This window comes from Limulus polyphemus, unplaced genomic scaffold, assembly GCF_000517525.1.
Source record: "Limulus polyphemus unplaced genomic scaffold, Limulus_polyphemus-2.1.2 Scaffold10767, whole genome shotgun sequence".
NCBI lineage: Eukaryota > Metazoa > Arthropoda > Merostomata > Xiphosura > Limulidae > Limulus > Limulus polyphemus.
Genome location: NW_013676377.1, coordinates 1 through 15,589, shown reverse-complemented (window position 1 = coordinate 15,589; position 15,589 = coordinate 1). Strand labels below are relative to the sequence as shown.

Here is a 15,589-nt window from a genome sequence, read left to right as displayed (position 1 = left end):
CAGGTTAGTATTACAGAACAGTGATTACATTGGTTACAGGTTAGTATTACATAACAATGATTACATTGGTTACAGGTTAGTATTACAGAACAGTGATTACATTGGTTACAGGTTAGTATTACACAGCAGGCATTACATTGGTTACAAGTTAGTATTACATAATAGTGATTACATTGGTTACACGTTAGTATTACATAATAGTGATTACATTGGTTACAGGTTAGTATTACACAATAGTGATTACATTGGTTACACGATAGTATTACATAACAGTGATTACATTGGTTACAGGTTAGTATTACACAATAGTGATTACATTGGTTACAAGTTAGTATTACATAACAGTGATTACACTGGTTACAGGTTAGTATTACATATATCTGGTGTTCCTTTAAAAAGTTTAAGTATAGGGTGGAACAGGAATTACCAGTCAATAATAGATGAACATTAGATGACTGTAACATGTAGACACTCAATGTTTTGTACACTGTACAATCGATATCTTTAAGGAGCGAAGAAGTGAAGGAATAAAAAAATCAATACACATAGTATTAAATTTTATCACACACATTCATAGAATAATGACTTTAAAAGAAAGGTTTATTTAAAGCGATGTTTTAGACGTATATATGTTTTTTTTTGTAAAGATGCTTTCTTTTCTACTCTTAAAATTGTATACCTGCTTGTTGGGGGTTGTCTCGTAGTCTAGGCATATATTTGCTCACTGCTATGCATTTTATAGAGATAATTTAGTTACACAGAAACTATAAATGAACCGTATCTACTAGTTACTAGATATGTTTATTATCATTACAATTTGTAAAGCAGCTACCATATCAAGTAATCCCATAGTTGAGCATCAAAAAGCCAGCAAACTCTACCAAATGTAATTCTAGATAACAGCATGGAGCCTAAATTGGGGTTTATAGTTTAAGTAAATAATGTATCTCCAGCCTTGTTCCTTACTTTTTTTACGATCCCTATTTGCAGGTTTTAAAATTTCAATTTTTTTTATTATCTTGTTTTTTTTATTATTTTGAAGATAAGGATTTGGAAGTGAAAATAATTACAGAAGTTTGTATATATATTTTAGGATTTTTGTGGTAAGGCCTAGTATTTGAGAAAACATAGGTAAGACACGAGCTGAAAAAATTTATGCTGCTTCTTCGCTTTTGAGGTTGTTAGAACTAAGATTCTGTAAAAGTTAGTAGAAAGACATCAAGAATTTGTTGTATTTTGTTATTATTGTAGGTCTTGACTATGCTTGAAGTACCTTTTCCTTTGAACTTCTTGCTCATATTGTTTTCATCAGGCATCGAGTCTTTTAAAGGGACAGAGTTGGGGAAGGCTAACTCGGAAAAGGTTGTCACCCATGGAAATTTTTTGTGGCCTGACTGTGATGGAGTATGTGGTCATAAGACAGAGATTAGTTGCCCACAACAGCCTGCAGAGGGCAGTTCTGATATGGATATTAATGTTAATTGCTTTATTCTCATGTTAGATGTTTTCATTAAACAGGTAATTTTTCAAACAGCATGAGTATTGTCACAAAATATAAGTTGTTAGCTTCAAATACTGTTTAATTTGTAACACTAATTGCTATCCTTAAGTACTATTGTAACACTAGTTGTTAGCTTCAAGTACCATTGTAACACTGTTAGATTCAAGTATCATTGTAACACTAGTTGTTAGCTTCAAGTACTGTTGTAACACTAATTGTTACCTTCATGTACTGTTGTAACACCAGGTGTTACCTTCATGTACTGTTGTAACACCAATTGTTAGCTTCAAGTGCTGTTGTAACACTAATTGTTACCTTCATGTACTGTTGTAACACTAAAACAGTACATGAAGGTAACAACAGTTGTCCAGTTGATCCACATACAAATTGCTGATGTATTCCAGTTCAGGGTAAGATAACATCTTCTGACTGCTATCCTGAGGTAAGATTTAACCCAACATATCCTTTACACATAAACCCTTTATAAAAGTTGTTTACTATATCAGCTTACATATAACATTTTTATTAGAATGCTTTCATACTTACATAATTAAACAAACAGTTTTAAAAAATGCATTTCAATACTATAATATTGTTTTAATATATCATAAGAACATACAAGTTTTTGTGTTTTTTTGTAAAACCATTAGGTTACTTTAAGTCCAAATGGGGCTGTTGTGGCCCCTTCAACACGGTATGAATGGACAAACACTTACATCTGACATAGTAACCTCCATAATTGGACAGAAGTATTCCATCAAAGCTAAGGCAAGTTGATACCATATAGAACACAGCTCACAGAAAGAACACTGGGAATCGTCAGTCTTTTCTTGACACGTATGTATACCTTGCCAAGGTGCTTTAATCATGTTCCTCATTATTGTTAAGGACTGCTGAGCTTCCTTTCCTTCTAACCCTTTGTGGGGTGACACTTCTTGTAACTCCAACTTAAAATAAAAACAAGTCAATAAATCAAATCATTATGTAAACAACAAAAATTCTTTGATTTGTATGATGTTTGGTATTTTAAAAAAAAGCTTAATCTTAAATACAGTGTACATTAAGTCTGCAACAGAAATTAAAGATAGTAACCAGTGTTACAACACTACTTGAAGATAACAACTGGTGTTACAACAGTACATGAAGGTAACAACTGGTGTTACAACAGTACATGAAGGTAACAACTAGTGTTACAACAGTACATGAAGGTAACAACTGGTGTTACTTTGATAAAATGACAGTTGTCCTGTGATTACAATTTCATAAAATGATTTGATAAAATGACAGTTGTCCTGTGATTACAACAGTTGTCCTGTGATTACAATCATTTTATCAAATTGTAATCACAGGACAACTGTCATTTTATCAAATTGTAATCACAGGACAACTGTCATTTTATCAAATTCTAATCACTGGACAACTGTCATTTTATCAAATTGTAATCACAGGACAACTGTCATTTTATCAAATTGTAATCACAGGACAACTGTCATTTTATCAAATTGTAATCACGGGTATATGTTGGTATATGATTGAACAAGATCTTCAGGACATTAGGTGACAGACTATATTACCTGTTTATAAAACACAGGTGTCACTGATTTATGTATGTTGGTATATGATTAAACAAGGTCTTTAGGACATTGGGTGACAGACTATATTACCTGTTTATAAAACACAGGTGTCGCTAATTTATGTCTGTTGGTATATGATTAAACAAGATCTTCAGGACATTAGGTGACAGACTACATTACCTGTTTATAAAACACAGGTGACACTGATTTATGTCTGTTGGTATATGATTATTTACGATCTTCAGGACATTAGGTGACAGACTACATTACCTGTTTATAAAACACAGGTGTCACTGATTTATGTCTTTTGGTATATGATTAGATGCAAGGTCTTCAGGACATTAGGTGATAGACTATATTACCTGTGTGTAAAACACAGGTGTCACTGATTTATGTCTGTTGGTGTATGATTAGATGCAAGGTTTTTAGAACATTAGGTGACAGACTATATTACCTGTTTATAAAACACAGGTGCCACTGATTTATGTATGTTGGTATATGATTAGATACAAGGTTTTTAGAACATTAGGTGACAGACTACATTACCTGTTTATAAAACACAGGTGTCACTGATTTATGTCTTTTGGTATATGATTAGATGCAAGGTTTTTAGAACATTAGGTGACAGACTACATTACCTGTTTATAAAACACAGGTGCCACTGATTTATGTATGTTGGTATATGATTAGATACAAGGTTTTTAGAACATTAGGTGACAGACTACATTACCTGTTTATAAAACACAGGTGCCACTGATTTATGTCTGTTGGTATATGATTAGATGCAAGGTTTTTAGAACATTAGGTGACAGTTTATATTAATTGTACACATGTTTTTTTATGATGTGTCAGTGAAGAAATCCTTTTGAATGAAATTTTACTTTTTGGTAAACCCTACTGGAGAAAACACTTAACTAATGCTTGTCTTCCTGTGTAATAGTATGTAGAATGGAAAGTAAACAAAGTGTATTTTTTATTTAGTGTAATCCAATCTTATCAGCAGTTAATAGAACATTTCAAGTTTATGCAATAATTAAAAAAAAATTGATCTGAGAGGATTTGATATTAAAGGTACAAAATAACTCGTTTCACAGCCTATATCTGTAACTTGTCTGTTTTCATGTTAGATTCCCTCAGAACCACTTGTATCAGAAGGATTTACAGGCATTTCTCCAAAGCATGCTAACAGAAAAAGTGACCCGAGAAAGATTAGTTCTCCTCTGTTTGAAAGAGAACAGAAGATAAATGAAGAAATTGTATCATTAGAGATTTTAAAGCCTAGTGAAGTTATCTACTCTGAGGAAAAATCATTGGACAGTCCAGGTGGAGACTCACTTCCACCAATCATGACTGCAGTGGTACAGGAGTGTGAAGCAGAACTGGATACGGTAGCTATAATGCCCACAGAGCAGGTGGTCACAGCCTATGCTCGAGCAGTTACTCTCACAGAGGATGACGTAGGTAAGTTTCTTCTACTGGACGCATAATAACGTGAAGAATACTTGTAGAGATGCCTAGAAAATAATTTAGAATTTCATTTCAACATTTTTAAAGGAGGTATTTTCATAAATAATGCCAGTTAACATTCTAATAAATCATTAATAACTTTATTATAAACAAGATCAATCAGAGAATTGCATACCCTCGCCACACTGCACCTTTTCAAGATTGCATTGCATTCATATTAGATGACGTCAAATTTCACCTCTGAAAACTCAGAAAATCCTTCTCAGATCAGAATGATCAGTAATCCAGACCTTTTTCTATAATGTGATGAGGAGTCTCAACCTTAATGTGCCCATGAAATTTGGCACAAGTCCGATCACACATTACGGAGTTATTAACCCAAAACTGCCCTATCTCCACATTATTAAGAAATGCTTCAAAGTGATCCGTAATCCAGATTTGGATCTGGACCAAATTTGGGGAGGACTGTTGTGTATGTTGGTTTATTAGTTTTCGAGATACACACGTGGAAACACAGATCCGATTGCAATACCTCCCCCGTTATTTGAAATATATACTGCTGTACATTTAGTATGACATTTTTGTTATTTTCAAATGCAGTTGTTTCAAGAGATATATTGTTGTATAAGTGTGAGACATCTGTTGAGGATGAAAGTTTTATAAACACAGACAAGGCTGACTCATTTATATTTATTGAAAAGTTCAACAGGCTTGTTTTTAACTTGTAAGGTGATATTTAAAGATTTTAGTGAATAATCTCAATATTGAAGAACCAGTTTTTATGTTAACAGAGAAAGTTTTAGTTATGTGTGTTCAGTGAACGCGACTTTCATTGAACTGTTAAAGTAACTTTTGCTTTAACCAATTTTTCCAGCGGTGGCTAAATGTAATGTCACGTCGGCCACCCTTGTAGACGAGAACGATCAGGCTGTAATGCAAGTGCAGGATGAAGATGATACATTTTGGCATACTTCGCAAGGAAAATTTAAATTCACCTTGGATGAGTTACCAGTTCAACTGCAGTTGTTGTATTTCATGTTGCAAGTAAGTTTTAATTCAACATATTTTCTTTTAATTGAAATTAGTGTTAATTTTTAGGTTAATATAATTTTGTAATATATTAAAACTGAAAGTCATCAGAAAGCAGTAGATTTGACTTTATTAGAATAAACTTAATACACATGAATGAAATTTCTAAAAATATTCACCCTAAAGTTTAAAAAAATAATTGCAGACTCTTATTGTAATCTCAGTGATGTTTTTAGTAGATATTGTAATGTTGGTATTAAAAGTAATCTGAAGATATCTTCAAATACGATTTTATGAGATAAATTACAGAATCTTAGTAAGCATTCTGATTTGTTTACACTTTTCAAGTTTGTAGATATTTATTGTATGTCTCAAAAAAAAAAGAATAGTCTATTAACATAGATGATGGAGACGTGTAAGAACCACTAAGTGTTCAGGAAATTGTAGACCACAGAATAAGATGTGCTTTTTTATATGATTGGGTTATTTTATTTTACTGTCAAGAATATGCTAGAAGGAGTAAGGTGCTGTTAAACAAGTCTGCAGATCTTGTATGTGGGTGAGGGATACTTTCCTCTCATTCACTGTGATGCCTCTAGACTTTTGTATTCTTGGCTTAGTGATTTCTATTGTAAATGACGGATGAGTTCCGAGGTGAGCGTTAATGATTACTCTTTATTTACCACTTATAAATGGTTCTGAGGTGAGCACTAGTGGTTACCCTTTATTTACCACTAATAAATGGTTCCGAGGAGAGCGTTAGTGATTACCCTTTATTTACCACTAATAAATGGTTCTGAGGAGAGCACTAGTGATTACCCTTTATTTACCATTAATAAGTGGTTCTGAGGTGAGCACTAGTGATTACCCTTTATTTACCATTAATAAATGGTTCTGAGGTGAGCACTAGTGATTACCCTTTATTTACCACTAATAAATGGTTCTGAGGAGAGTACTAGTGATTACCCTTTATTTACCATTAATAAGTGGTTCTGAGGTGAGCACTAGTGATTACCCTTTATTTACCATTAATAAGTGGTTCTGGGGAGAGTACTAGTGATTACCCTTTATTTACCATTAATAAGTGGTTCTGAGGAGAGTACTAGTGATTACTAATTATTTACCATTAATAAGTGGTTCTGAGGTGAGCACTAGTGATTACCCTTTATTTACCATTAATAAATGGTTCCGGGGAGAGTACTAGTGATTACCCTTTATTTACCACTAATAAATGTTTGGTCATGTTCTTAGTGTATTGTTTAACTTGTAGTCATGATGTGCATATTTCTCATATGCAAATTTCATATTTTCTATATTTGTCTATTAAATGACATTAGATCAGACATTTATTTTCCAATACACTGTCTTACCTCACCTCACAAATAGCGTTTTTTTCGACTTTTGTCCCTGTATATGGGCCAATTTTTTCTCACTACTACCCTTGATACTCCCACCTACCCTCACCTGTGTTCATATGTGACATCTGCATGTTATCATGCAGCAACCCTCCACCAATAGGAGTGTGACATAACTATCATCACTAGTGCCCTCTCTTCCATGCAACCCATTATCACTTCTCAATTGGTAGTCTCACTGTTATGATGTGTTTTTTGCTCGTGTTTTCTGACTGATAAATGTTTAGTTGATCATGTTTACTGTTGATTATTAGGCCATACATATTTTAACTGTATGTTTTTGAATTTTTACAGTTTGTGAAACTTGATAATTCCACTGGTTAGGTACTTTCAACTCCATGTAGTATCTACTGCAGCTACTATCACTACTACAGCTGATTTGTTGATGTCTGAGCAAGTTGTATCTGTTCAAGAAGTAATGGCTCTCTTCTTTGGGAGTTAGCTTATTTTATGCAGTTTTTGAGTCACCTGATGATTGTCCTCCTATCCCATTTGAGGGTTTGCCTAAACATATTGATGAGGACAGCCTGTTTTACCTTCCTGCATATGCCTCACATTCGTGTGCCCTGGCCTCCTTCCCTATTTCTAGACTGGTGGTTAATCTGGTGGTTATGTTTTATTCTTATTTCCCATTTCCTATGATTCTATGCCTTCCCTTCCCTGTGAAGAGTTCATGATTCAGTATTTAGTGTTTCCTCCCTTTCCAGATATTGGGGTTCATGTGAGTTGTTTTGGGGGACTAGTTGCGTTAAGGTGCCAGTATGCCTCGACCCTCATGTACTCTGGATGACTATGCTCTGGGTTATCATTGATTCTGATTTTCCCCATTTGGACTCGCAGCATTTGGAGTTGCTTGTCCCTTTGTGGGGATCTGACCTCAGTACTTTATTTTCATTTTCCCAGCCCCAATTTTACCATATTCGTTTCACACTGTCAATCCTTCTCTGTTCTTTGTCCTTCCTAAAAAAGGTGTTTGAGGCTATTCATCGCACCTCAAATGGGTTTTTTGAGGAGATTTGGACTCTCATGTTTTTCACATTAGTATGCCTCTCCTCTTCTGCCCTTGCTGTGCAAATGTGGTTGATCTGTTGTTGGAATCTTTTGGGTCGGTATGCCCTTTTGTCTTGGGTTATTTGCCTTCATCCTCATGGTGTGATTTGTGCATGGCATCTTTTCATTGCCAGGAGGTCTTTGGAGCATCTCGACTCTTTGGAGTCCAGGGTTGAGTCAGTCCGATTGCATACTTCCCTTTCCTCCATAGCTTACCATTTATCTGAAAATCCTTCCGTATCTGTTTCTGTGTCTTGCTCTATTGGTGGCTCTATATTGGCTGGCTCAGCTACAGTTTCAACTTCTGCACCAACTACTGGTGTTTCCTCTTCCTCTTTTCCACACCCTCCTTCATCAGCCCCAGTTCAGCATGTGTCATCCATCTGTTCCCACATTCAGGCTTCACACATGGCTTTTGCCTAGTCCTTGGTCTAGCAGGCTGAATTTTTGCAGCATGTGGTATCCTTGATTTCCCATTTTGTACATCCTTCCTTTATGGCTGTGTACCAAAGAAAGTGGTACACATACTGTAATTGGTCCATACACTGGGGTTATTCTACATCATGTCCGATCCTTCCACTTCACTTCCATTCTTACATGGCTCTTTGACGAGGGCCTTTGAGTCTTCTCCATCACTGGCTATTGCATGGATTTGTCAGCCACATTTTGTTTTAAACGTTATGCCTGTGTCTATAGGTTGCCAGTCCTGTCCCATTTATTCCCTCCTTATCACCCATCCTATTCGCTCTGCTTTTCTCCCTGATTAGAACCCCAGTGTCGTCCTTCATGCTCTTACACTTCCTCATTTTAAACCCTTGTCGACCTGTTCTTTATATCGTATCTCCTTGAAGACCTTTTTTTGTTCTCCTGTTGGTGTGTGGATGTTGTCAATCGAATGTGTTCACTATTGATGTATACCACACCTTGTTTCACAGTTCTTATGTGGTCCTCTTCCCTGATCGTTCTTTTATGCCCTAGACTGGGCTGCTTGAGAGGGTGATTCAGCCTTCTTACCTAGATACCTTTCTGCTATATCTCATCTTTATGAACATTCAGACTCCTCTGTCCGGTCAGGGCTATCTGCTGTTACATGGCACACACTGAATCCTTCCATGGTTCCCACTCCTTATTCTTTATTCATTGGAATCCTTCCCTGCCCCGTGACCTTTTTCCCATTACCCTTATAGCTTGGATTTGCCAGTTGATTCACTTGACTTGTTATTCCCTTTCTCCAGATGATTGTCATCTTTTCTATATATTTTCCCATCAAGTTTATCACCTAACCATATTCCTGGTTACTCATTTACATCATCCGTTGGAGGACATTATTAGCTTCGGTATGTGGACTACTCTCCATTCCCTTATTGCTCATTATCTTCATCACCTAGCTGTTTCTTCTATGAGGTTTTGTCTTCCTTCCATTGCCATTTGGTGATTCACAATGTCTCTGTGGGTAGGTAAGTACTCCTTTTTTTCTTCATTTTTTTTGCAGGGGCTTTTGTTTCATAGCTGTATCCTACTCGGGGGCGAGTGTTGCCTGACCAGGTACATTTATTCTTAAATCTGCACTGTAAGACCTGTGTTTCATATATGCCCACCTTTGAGATGGGATGTTCCGTAAGACCGCTTGTAGGATGCCTCATGGTATTTTGCTTCATAAATATGTTCATGGACTAATATGATTAAAGCAGACAGAGATTACTGACCATCCCAAATGATCCATGTATTGTAGGTCACATGATTGGCATGTTCATGGACTAACATGATTAAAGCAGACAGAGATTACTGACCATCCCAAATGATCCATGTATTGTAGGTCACATGATTGGCATGTTCATGGACTAACATGATTAAAGCAGACTGAAATTACTGACCATCCCAAATGACCCATGTATTGTAGGTCACATGACTGGCCTGCTTTTCAAATTAAGGTATCCATGTCACCCATTGCACCGTGTCTGGTGCAGAATTCTTCTGGACTTTCCAATGCACTGTCCCCCCCCCCCCCATCTTCCAGTGGTGTATGGGAGTCCTTGCCTCTTACTTGCTCTTAGCTGCTGGGGTGGTGGACCCATGGAGGCTTCCTCCTGGGTGTGGTCCCTCCTATTTAGTTGAGAGTAGGATGGTGGTGTTTTGCCAATGTAGATGGCCTTGTCATTCTTCCTATCAACCCCTGGTTGTTGGTTCCTGGCAGATATGGTGATGGTTAGAGCTGGATCAGCTATATAAGTTCTCACATGTGTGTGGCCGGGTGTCCTCCTCCCACTGCGAGCTGGACAGTATGTTCCCAATGCTGTCTGGTGATGGACTGGAGATGCACCACTACTTTGCTGTCCACCTTTCTACCATCCCTTAGCTGTCGTTTCCTGGTGGATATGATGATGGTTATGTTGGATGTACACACATGAGGATGCAGATCCTTGGTAAGGAGGCTCATCTTCCCTACCAGTTCCCATATCAGAGGTGAAAGGTATAGGACCCTCTTCCTACCTTGGGCCAGTTATTCTTATCACAGTTTCCTTTGTGATCCAATGAGCACCAGCTACTTTACACCTGGGGTCCCTTAATTTCACATGTGTGTAGCTGGGTACCCTCCTCCTACTGCTGACTGGATGATACACCCCAATTTACTGTCAACCTTCCTACCATCTTCCAATTTGGGTTCCTGGGGGATATGGGGATGGTTGGATTGGATGAGCACATGTTTCTGCTGGGGAGGTCCATCTTTTGTTTCTGCCCTTGTTATGACACTTTTTCATGTGGGAAAAGAGTATACCTAGCTTAGAAGTGGTTTGGTCTCCCATGGGTGAGTTGACTTCCTTTTATTTGCACATCCCCATGGTCTTCCTTTGGGTGCTTTCTAAAGGGGGATCATTATCTCACTGGACCCTCTGCCAACTCAATGTGGGATTCTAGCTATTTGTGAAAGGAGGTAAGATATCTTATTGGAAGTTAACATTTTCGTAAACTGAAAATGTATTTCCGATAGATACTTATCTCCGTCACATTTCCCACCTGCCCTCCTCTCTTCTAGTGTTAGTTGGTATGTTACTGACCAATCTCGTAGTGATTACGGGATGCATGGAAGAAAGAGTGCTAGTGATGTATTATTGTGATGATAACATAAAGTTGTTTGCAGCTTTATCTCTGGTAATAACATTTTTACGTGTGTCTGTAAGGAATATCTTGTTGATCGGAAATGTAATTATAATTATAAAAAGTATTTTTTTCAGTATGTGTTCTCCATTTTTTACATTACTTTAATACAATACCTGGAGATACACCTTTTCCATGTTTAGAAAGATTCCACTTTATTCTTATACACTTGCGTGATTTGGAACTTTAGGATTGTTGTTTGTATTAAGCACAAAGCTGCACAACGGGCTATCTGTGCTCTGCTCACCATGAATATTGAATCCTGGTTTATAGATGTATAAGTCCACAGACATACTGCTGTGCCATCAGGGGGTGGAACCTTAGGAAATACTATATATATATATATACGGTGTTTAGATAACTGGTAAACACGTTATGTATTGTGTTTTCAGGAATTAGCTAACTTTGATGATCCAGATGTTCTCTGCCATTTGCTTTCTTGCCTGAAACTGATGTGTCTTCATGCTGAAGTCCTGAACAAAGCAGCTCAGGACCACAAAGGCTTCTTAATATGGTGTCAAGAAAATCTTCTTGTTGAGAGGTGAGTGTTTATTGAAGATGTGGATGTTCACTACTACTTGATTTCTCTCCTGATATGTGTGTGTGTTCTCAGGCTAAAGTTCTGAAAAAAACTGCTCAGGATCACAAAGGCTTTTTAATATGGTGTCAAGAAAATCTTCTTTGTAGGGGCCATTGTTTTTTGATTATTCCAGTTTTCTCTCTTTTGAGATTTATTGACTGAAAGAACAAGAAATGAAGTGTAAGTATAGTATGGGATAAATTCAAAACGTGTTAGTTTCTGAGCATTTTTTGTTGCTGTTAAAATCAACATACTGTATATAGGAACTGTTTTATATTATTTTTGTCTTGAATTTTTAAATTTAATAAAAACTTTTGCTTTGTGCTACATTTTGGAAACCTTTCGAAATTTGCTAGAATAAAGTTGTATTTCGAGAACTGTATGTAAATTGAAGTAATTCACTACAGACCTTTCAGAGTTAAACATTGTAATGTATCTCAATAACTGTAGAAATTGTAGTAGATCACAACAAACCTTCCAAATTTCAACACTCTACAGTTGTATCTCAAAGAACAATCCATAAATCCCAGTGGATCACATTGTTGGAAGATACAGTGGACTCTTATAAAGAGCTGGACACATTATTGGAAGATACAGAGGATCTTTATAAGTTGTGTTATAACATGTACCTAACTAGCTGTATCCACAGTTGGAAGATACGGAGGACCCTTATAAGTTGTGTTATAACATGTACCTAAGTAGCTGGACACATTGTTGGAAGATACGGAGGACCCTTATAAGTTGTGTTATAACATGTACCTAAGTAGCTGTACACATTGTTGGAGGATACGGAGGACCCTTATAAGTTGTGTTATAACATGTACCTAAGTAGCTGGACACATTGTTGGAGGATACGGAGGACCCTTATAAGTTGTGTTATAACATGTACCTAAGTAGCTGTATCCACAGTTGGAAGATACAGAGGACCCTTATAAGTTGTGCTATAACATGTACCTAAGTAGCTGGACACATTGTTGGAGGATATGGAGGACCTTTATAAGTTGTGTTATAACATGTACATTAGTAGCTGGACACACATTGTTGGAAGATACGGAGGACCCTTATAAGTTGTGTTATAACATCCACATTAGTAGGTGGACACATTGTTGGAAGATATGGAGGACCCTTATAAGTTGTGTTATAACATCTACATTAGTAGCTGGACACATTGTTGGAAGATACAGAGGACCCTTATAAGTTGTGTTATAACATCTACATTTGTAGCTGGACACATTGTTGGAAGATATAGAGGACCCTTATAAGTTGTGTTATAACATCTACATTAGTAGCTGGACACACATTGTTGGAAGATACAGAGGACCCTTATAAGTTGTGTTATAAAATCTACATTAATAGCTGGACACATTGTTGGAAGATATGGAGGACCCTTATAAGTTGTGTTATAACATCTACATTAGTAGCTGGACACACATTGTTGGAAGATACAGAGGACCCTTATAAAGAGCTGGACAAATTATTGGAAGATACCGAGGACCTTTTTAAGTTGTGTTATAACATGTACCTAAGTAGCTGTACACATTGTTGGAAGATACCGAGGACCTTTTTAAGTTGTGTTATAACATGTACCTAAGTAGCTGTACACATTGTTGGAAGATACGGAGGACCCTTATAAGTTGTGTTATATCGTCTACATTAGTAGCTGGACACATTGTTAGAAGATACAGAGGACCCTCATAAAGAGCTGGACACATTATTGGAAGATACCGAGGACCTTTTTAAGTTGTGTTATAACATGTACCTAAGTAGCTGTACACATTGTTGGAAGATATAGAAGACCCTTATAAGTTGTGTTATAACATCTATATTAGCAGCTGGACACACATTGTTGGAAGATACAGAGGACCCTTATAAAGAGCTGGACACATTATTTGAAGCTACAGAGGACCCTTATAAGTTGTGTTATAACATGTACCTAAGTAGCTGTAGACATTGTTGGAAGATACAGAGGACCCTTATAAAGAGCTGGACACATTATTGGAAGATACTGAGGACCCTTATAAGATGTGTTATAACATGTACCTATGTAGCTGTAGACATTGTTGGACGATACTGTATAAATCGTGGTTGAGATTCTTTTGTGTCAACAAGATATTATTATTTGTAACATATATTCAATGTACAATAAGCCTTTCCATAAAGATATATAGTATTTATAAATACAGGTTTTGTTCAACTTTGACATGATTCATTTTTAACTTTTCTGGTAGCATGTGGAAGCTTCTGCAAACAGAGTTTTCCCACATATCCCAGATTGCTGTCCCGTTGCTGTTACATTGTGTTACACTACCCTCTGGTGCTGACATGTTTTGGAAAGCTGTTGAAGAAGGCTTTCATAGTAAAAGCTGGAGGACAAGATTTGCTGCAGGTAACAAACGTTTAGAGAATGTACCTCAGTTCGATTAATTTAACGAAAAAGCTTCTTTTTAGTTTATAGTTTTTAGATAATTGTCTTAATAATAAGTTGTGCTAGAACCATTAGCAGCCATGTACCCTAAATAAAATACTTGCTTTTTAAAGTTGACAGTGTATTTAATTATGTTATAGGGTTATTATTAATTTCTATAAAGACCTACGTGTTTTTCTAGCATCATGAATATTTAATTATGTTAATATTAGTTAGATTTTCAACAACTTCGTATGTTTACAGTTTGACTTGATAATGTACGAGTTTTGCTGGTTAAACTTTTTCTGGACGTTTCTTACTATTTTACTTTGTGCTGGGATAATGTTTTGGGCTCCATGCTGAATCCTTCTTTACAGATTGAGTTCACTTACATGGACTGGTCCTTCTTGACAGACTTATTCCATCATACTGAGTCCTTCTTTACAGATTTGAAGGACTCAGCATGGATCCAAAAACATCATTGCAGTACGTGTAAAAATGGCAGAAAATGCCCTCAAAAATTTGAACCACCAATTATAAAGCACTGCCAAAATCCAACTTAAAAGAATATATGAGATTTTGTTTAAAAGTACTTCTGGGTGCAGCATCCAAATCAAATTGCAATGTGGTGAATTCTTTAAAATGAGACAGAACATTTCCACCAATAACACCACAGGAAACAATATGGTTGATGTATTTTTGAAATTTAAGCAAAATGTGGACAAAAGCTTGGTTTATTGAAAACTGTCAACAGAATATAGGATTGAAAGACCAACGTAAAGGTAATCTTAGTTTGTGTCCCCAGTGCTCATTATGAAACAATGTTTTTCTCCATCCCTGATATTAACATTTGTCCATTTATACGTGAAAAAAGTGAGTTAATGCAAACACTGGTGGTAATACGATTAATATCATAATAAAAATATTACTTCTAGACTATAATATTTTAATGCCATATTATGCCCAAAATAACACTGATTTGAAAAGTCAGCTCGAGCATTGATCAGTCTGCTTGAAATAATTCCTGAGTGATCAAAAATAAGTTGAAACGTTAACAAGTTATGGTTAGGTGTTTGATAATTCAAGGATAAGCCTACCATACAGATGTAGTGACTGAAAGAAACAAGACTCAGAGTGAAGTTGAAATGTTAACAAGTTATGGTTAGATGTTTGATAATTCAAGGATAAGCCTACCATACAGATGTAGTGACTGAAAGAAACAAGACTCGGGGTGAAGTTGAAACGTTAACAAGTTATGGTTAGATGTTTGATAATTCAAGGATAAGCCTACCATACAGATGTAGTGACTGAAAGAAGGAAGAGTCGAGGTGAAGTGGAAATGTTAACAAGTTATGGTTAGATGTTTGATAATTCAAGGATAAGCCTACCATACAGATGTAGCGACTGAAAGAA

The 15,589-nt window shown here is 36.3% G+C and overlaps 1 protein-coding gene across 1 annotated transcript; it reads left to right on the top strand.

Moving 5' to 3' along the window:
* Positions 1-2,167: 2,167 nt before the first annotated feature.
* LOC111083702 lies at positions 2,168-14,158 on the top strand (the record flags this gene model as incomplete). The annotated part of the gene is made up of 5 exons (XM_022380360.1): positions 2,168-2,269; positions 4,203-4,536; positions 5,417-5,586; positions 11,585-11,733; positions 14,001-14,158. Coding segments are annotated over exons 1-5 (913 nt in total), but the record flags the coding sequence as incomplete, so codon positions are not given.
* Positions 14,159-15,589: the final 1,431 nt, after the last annotated feature.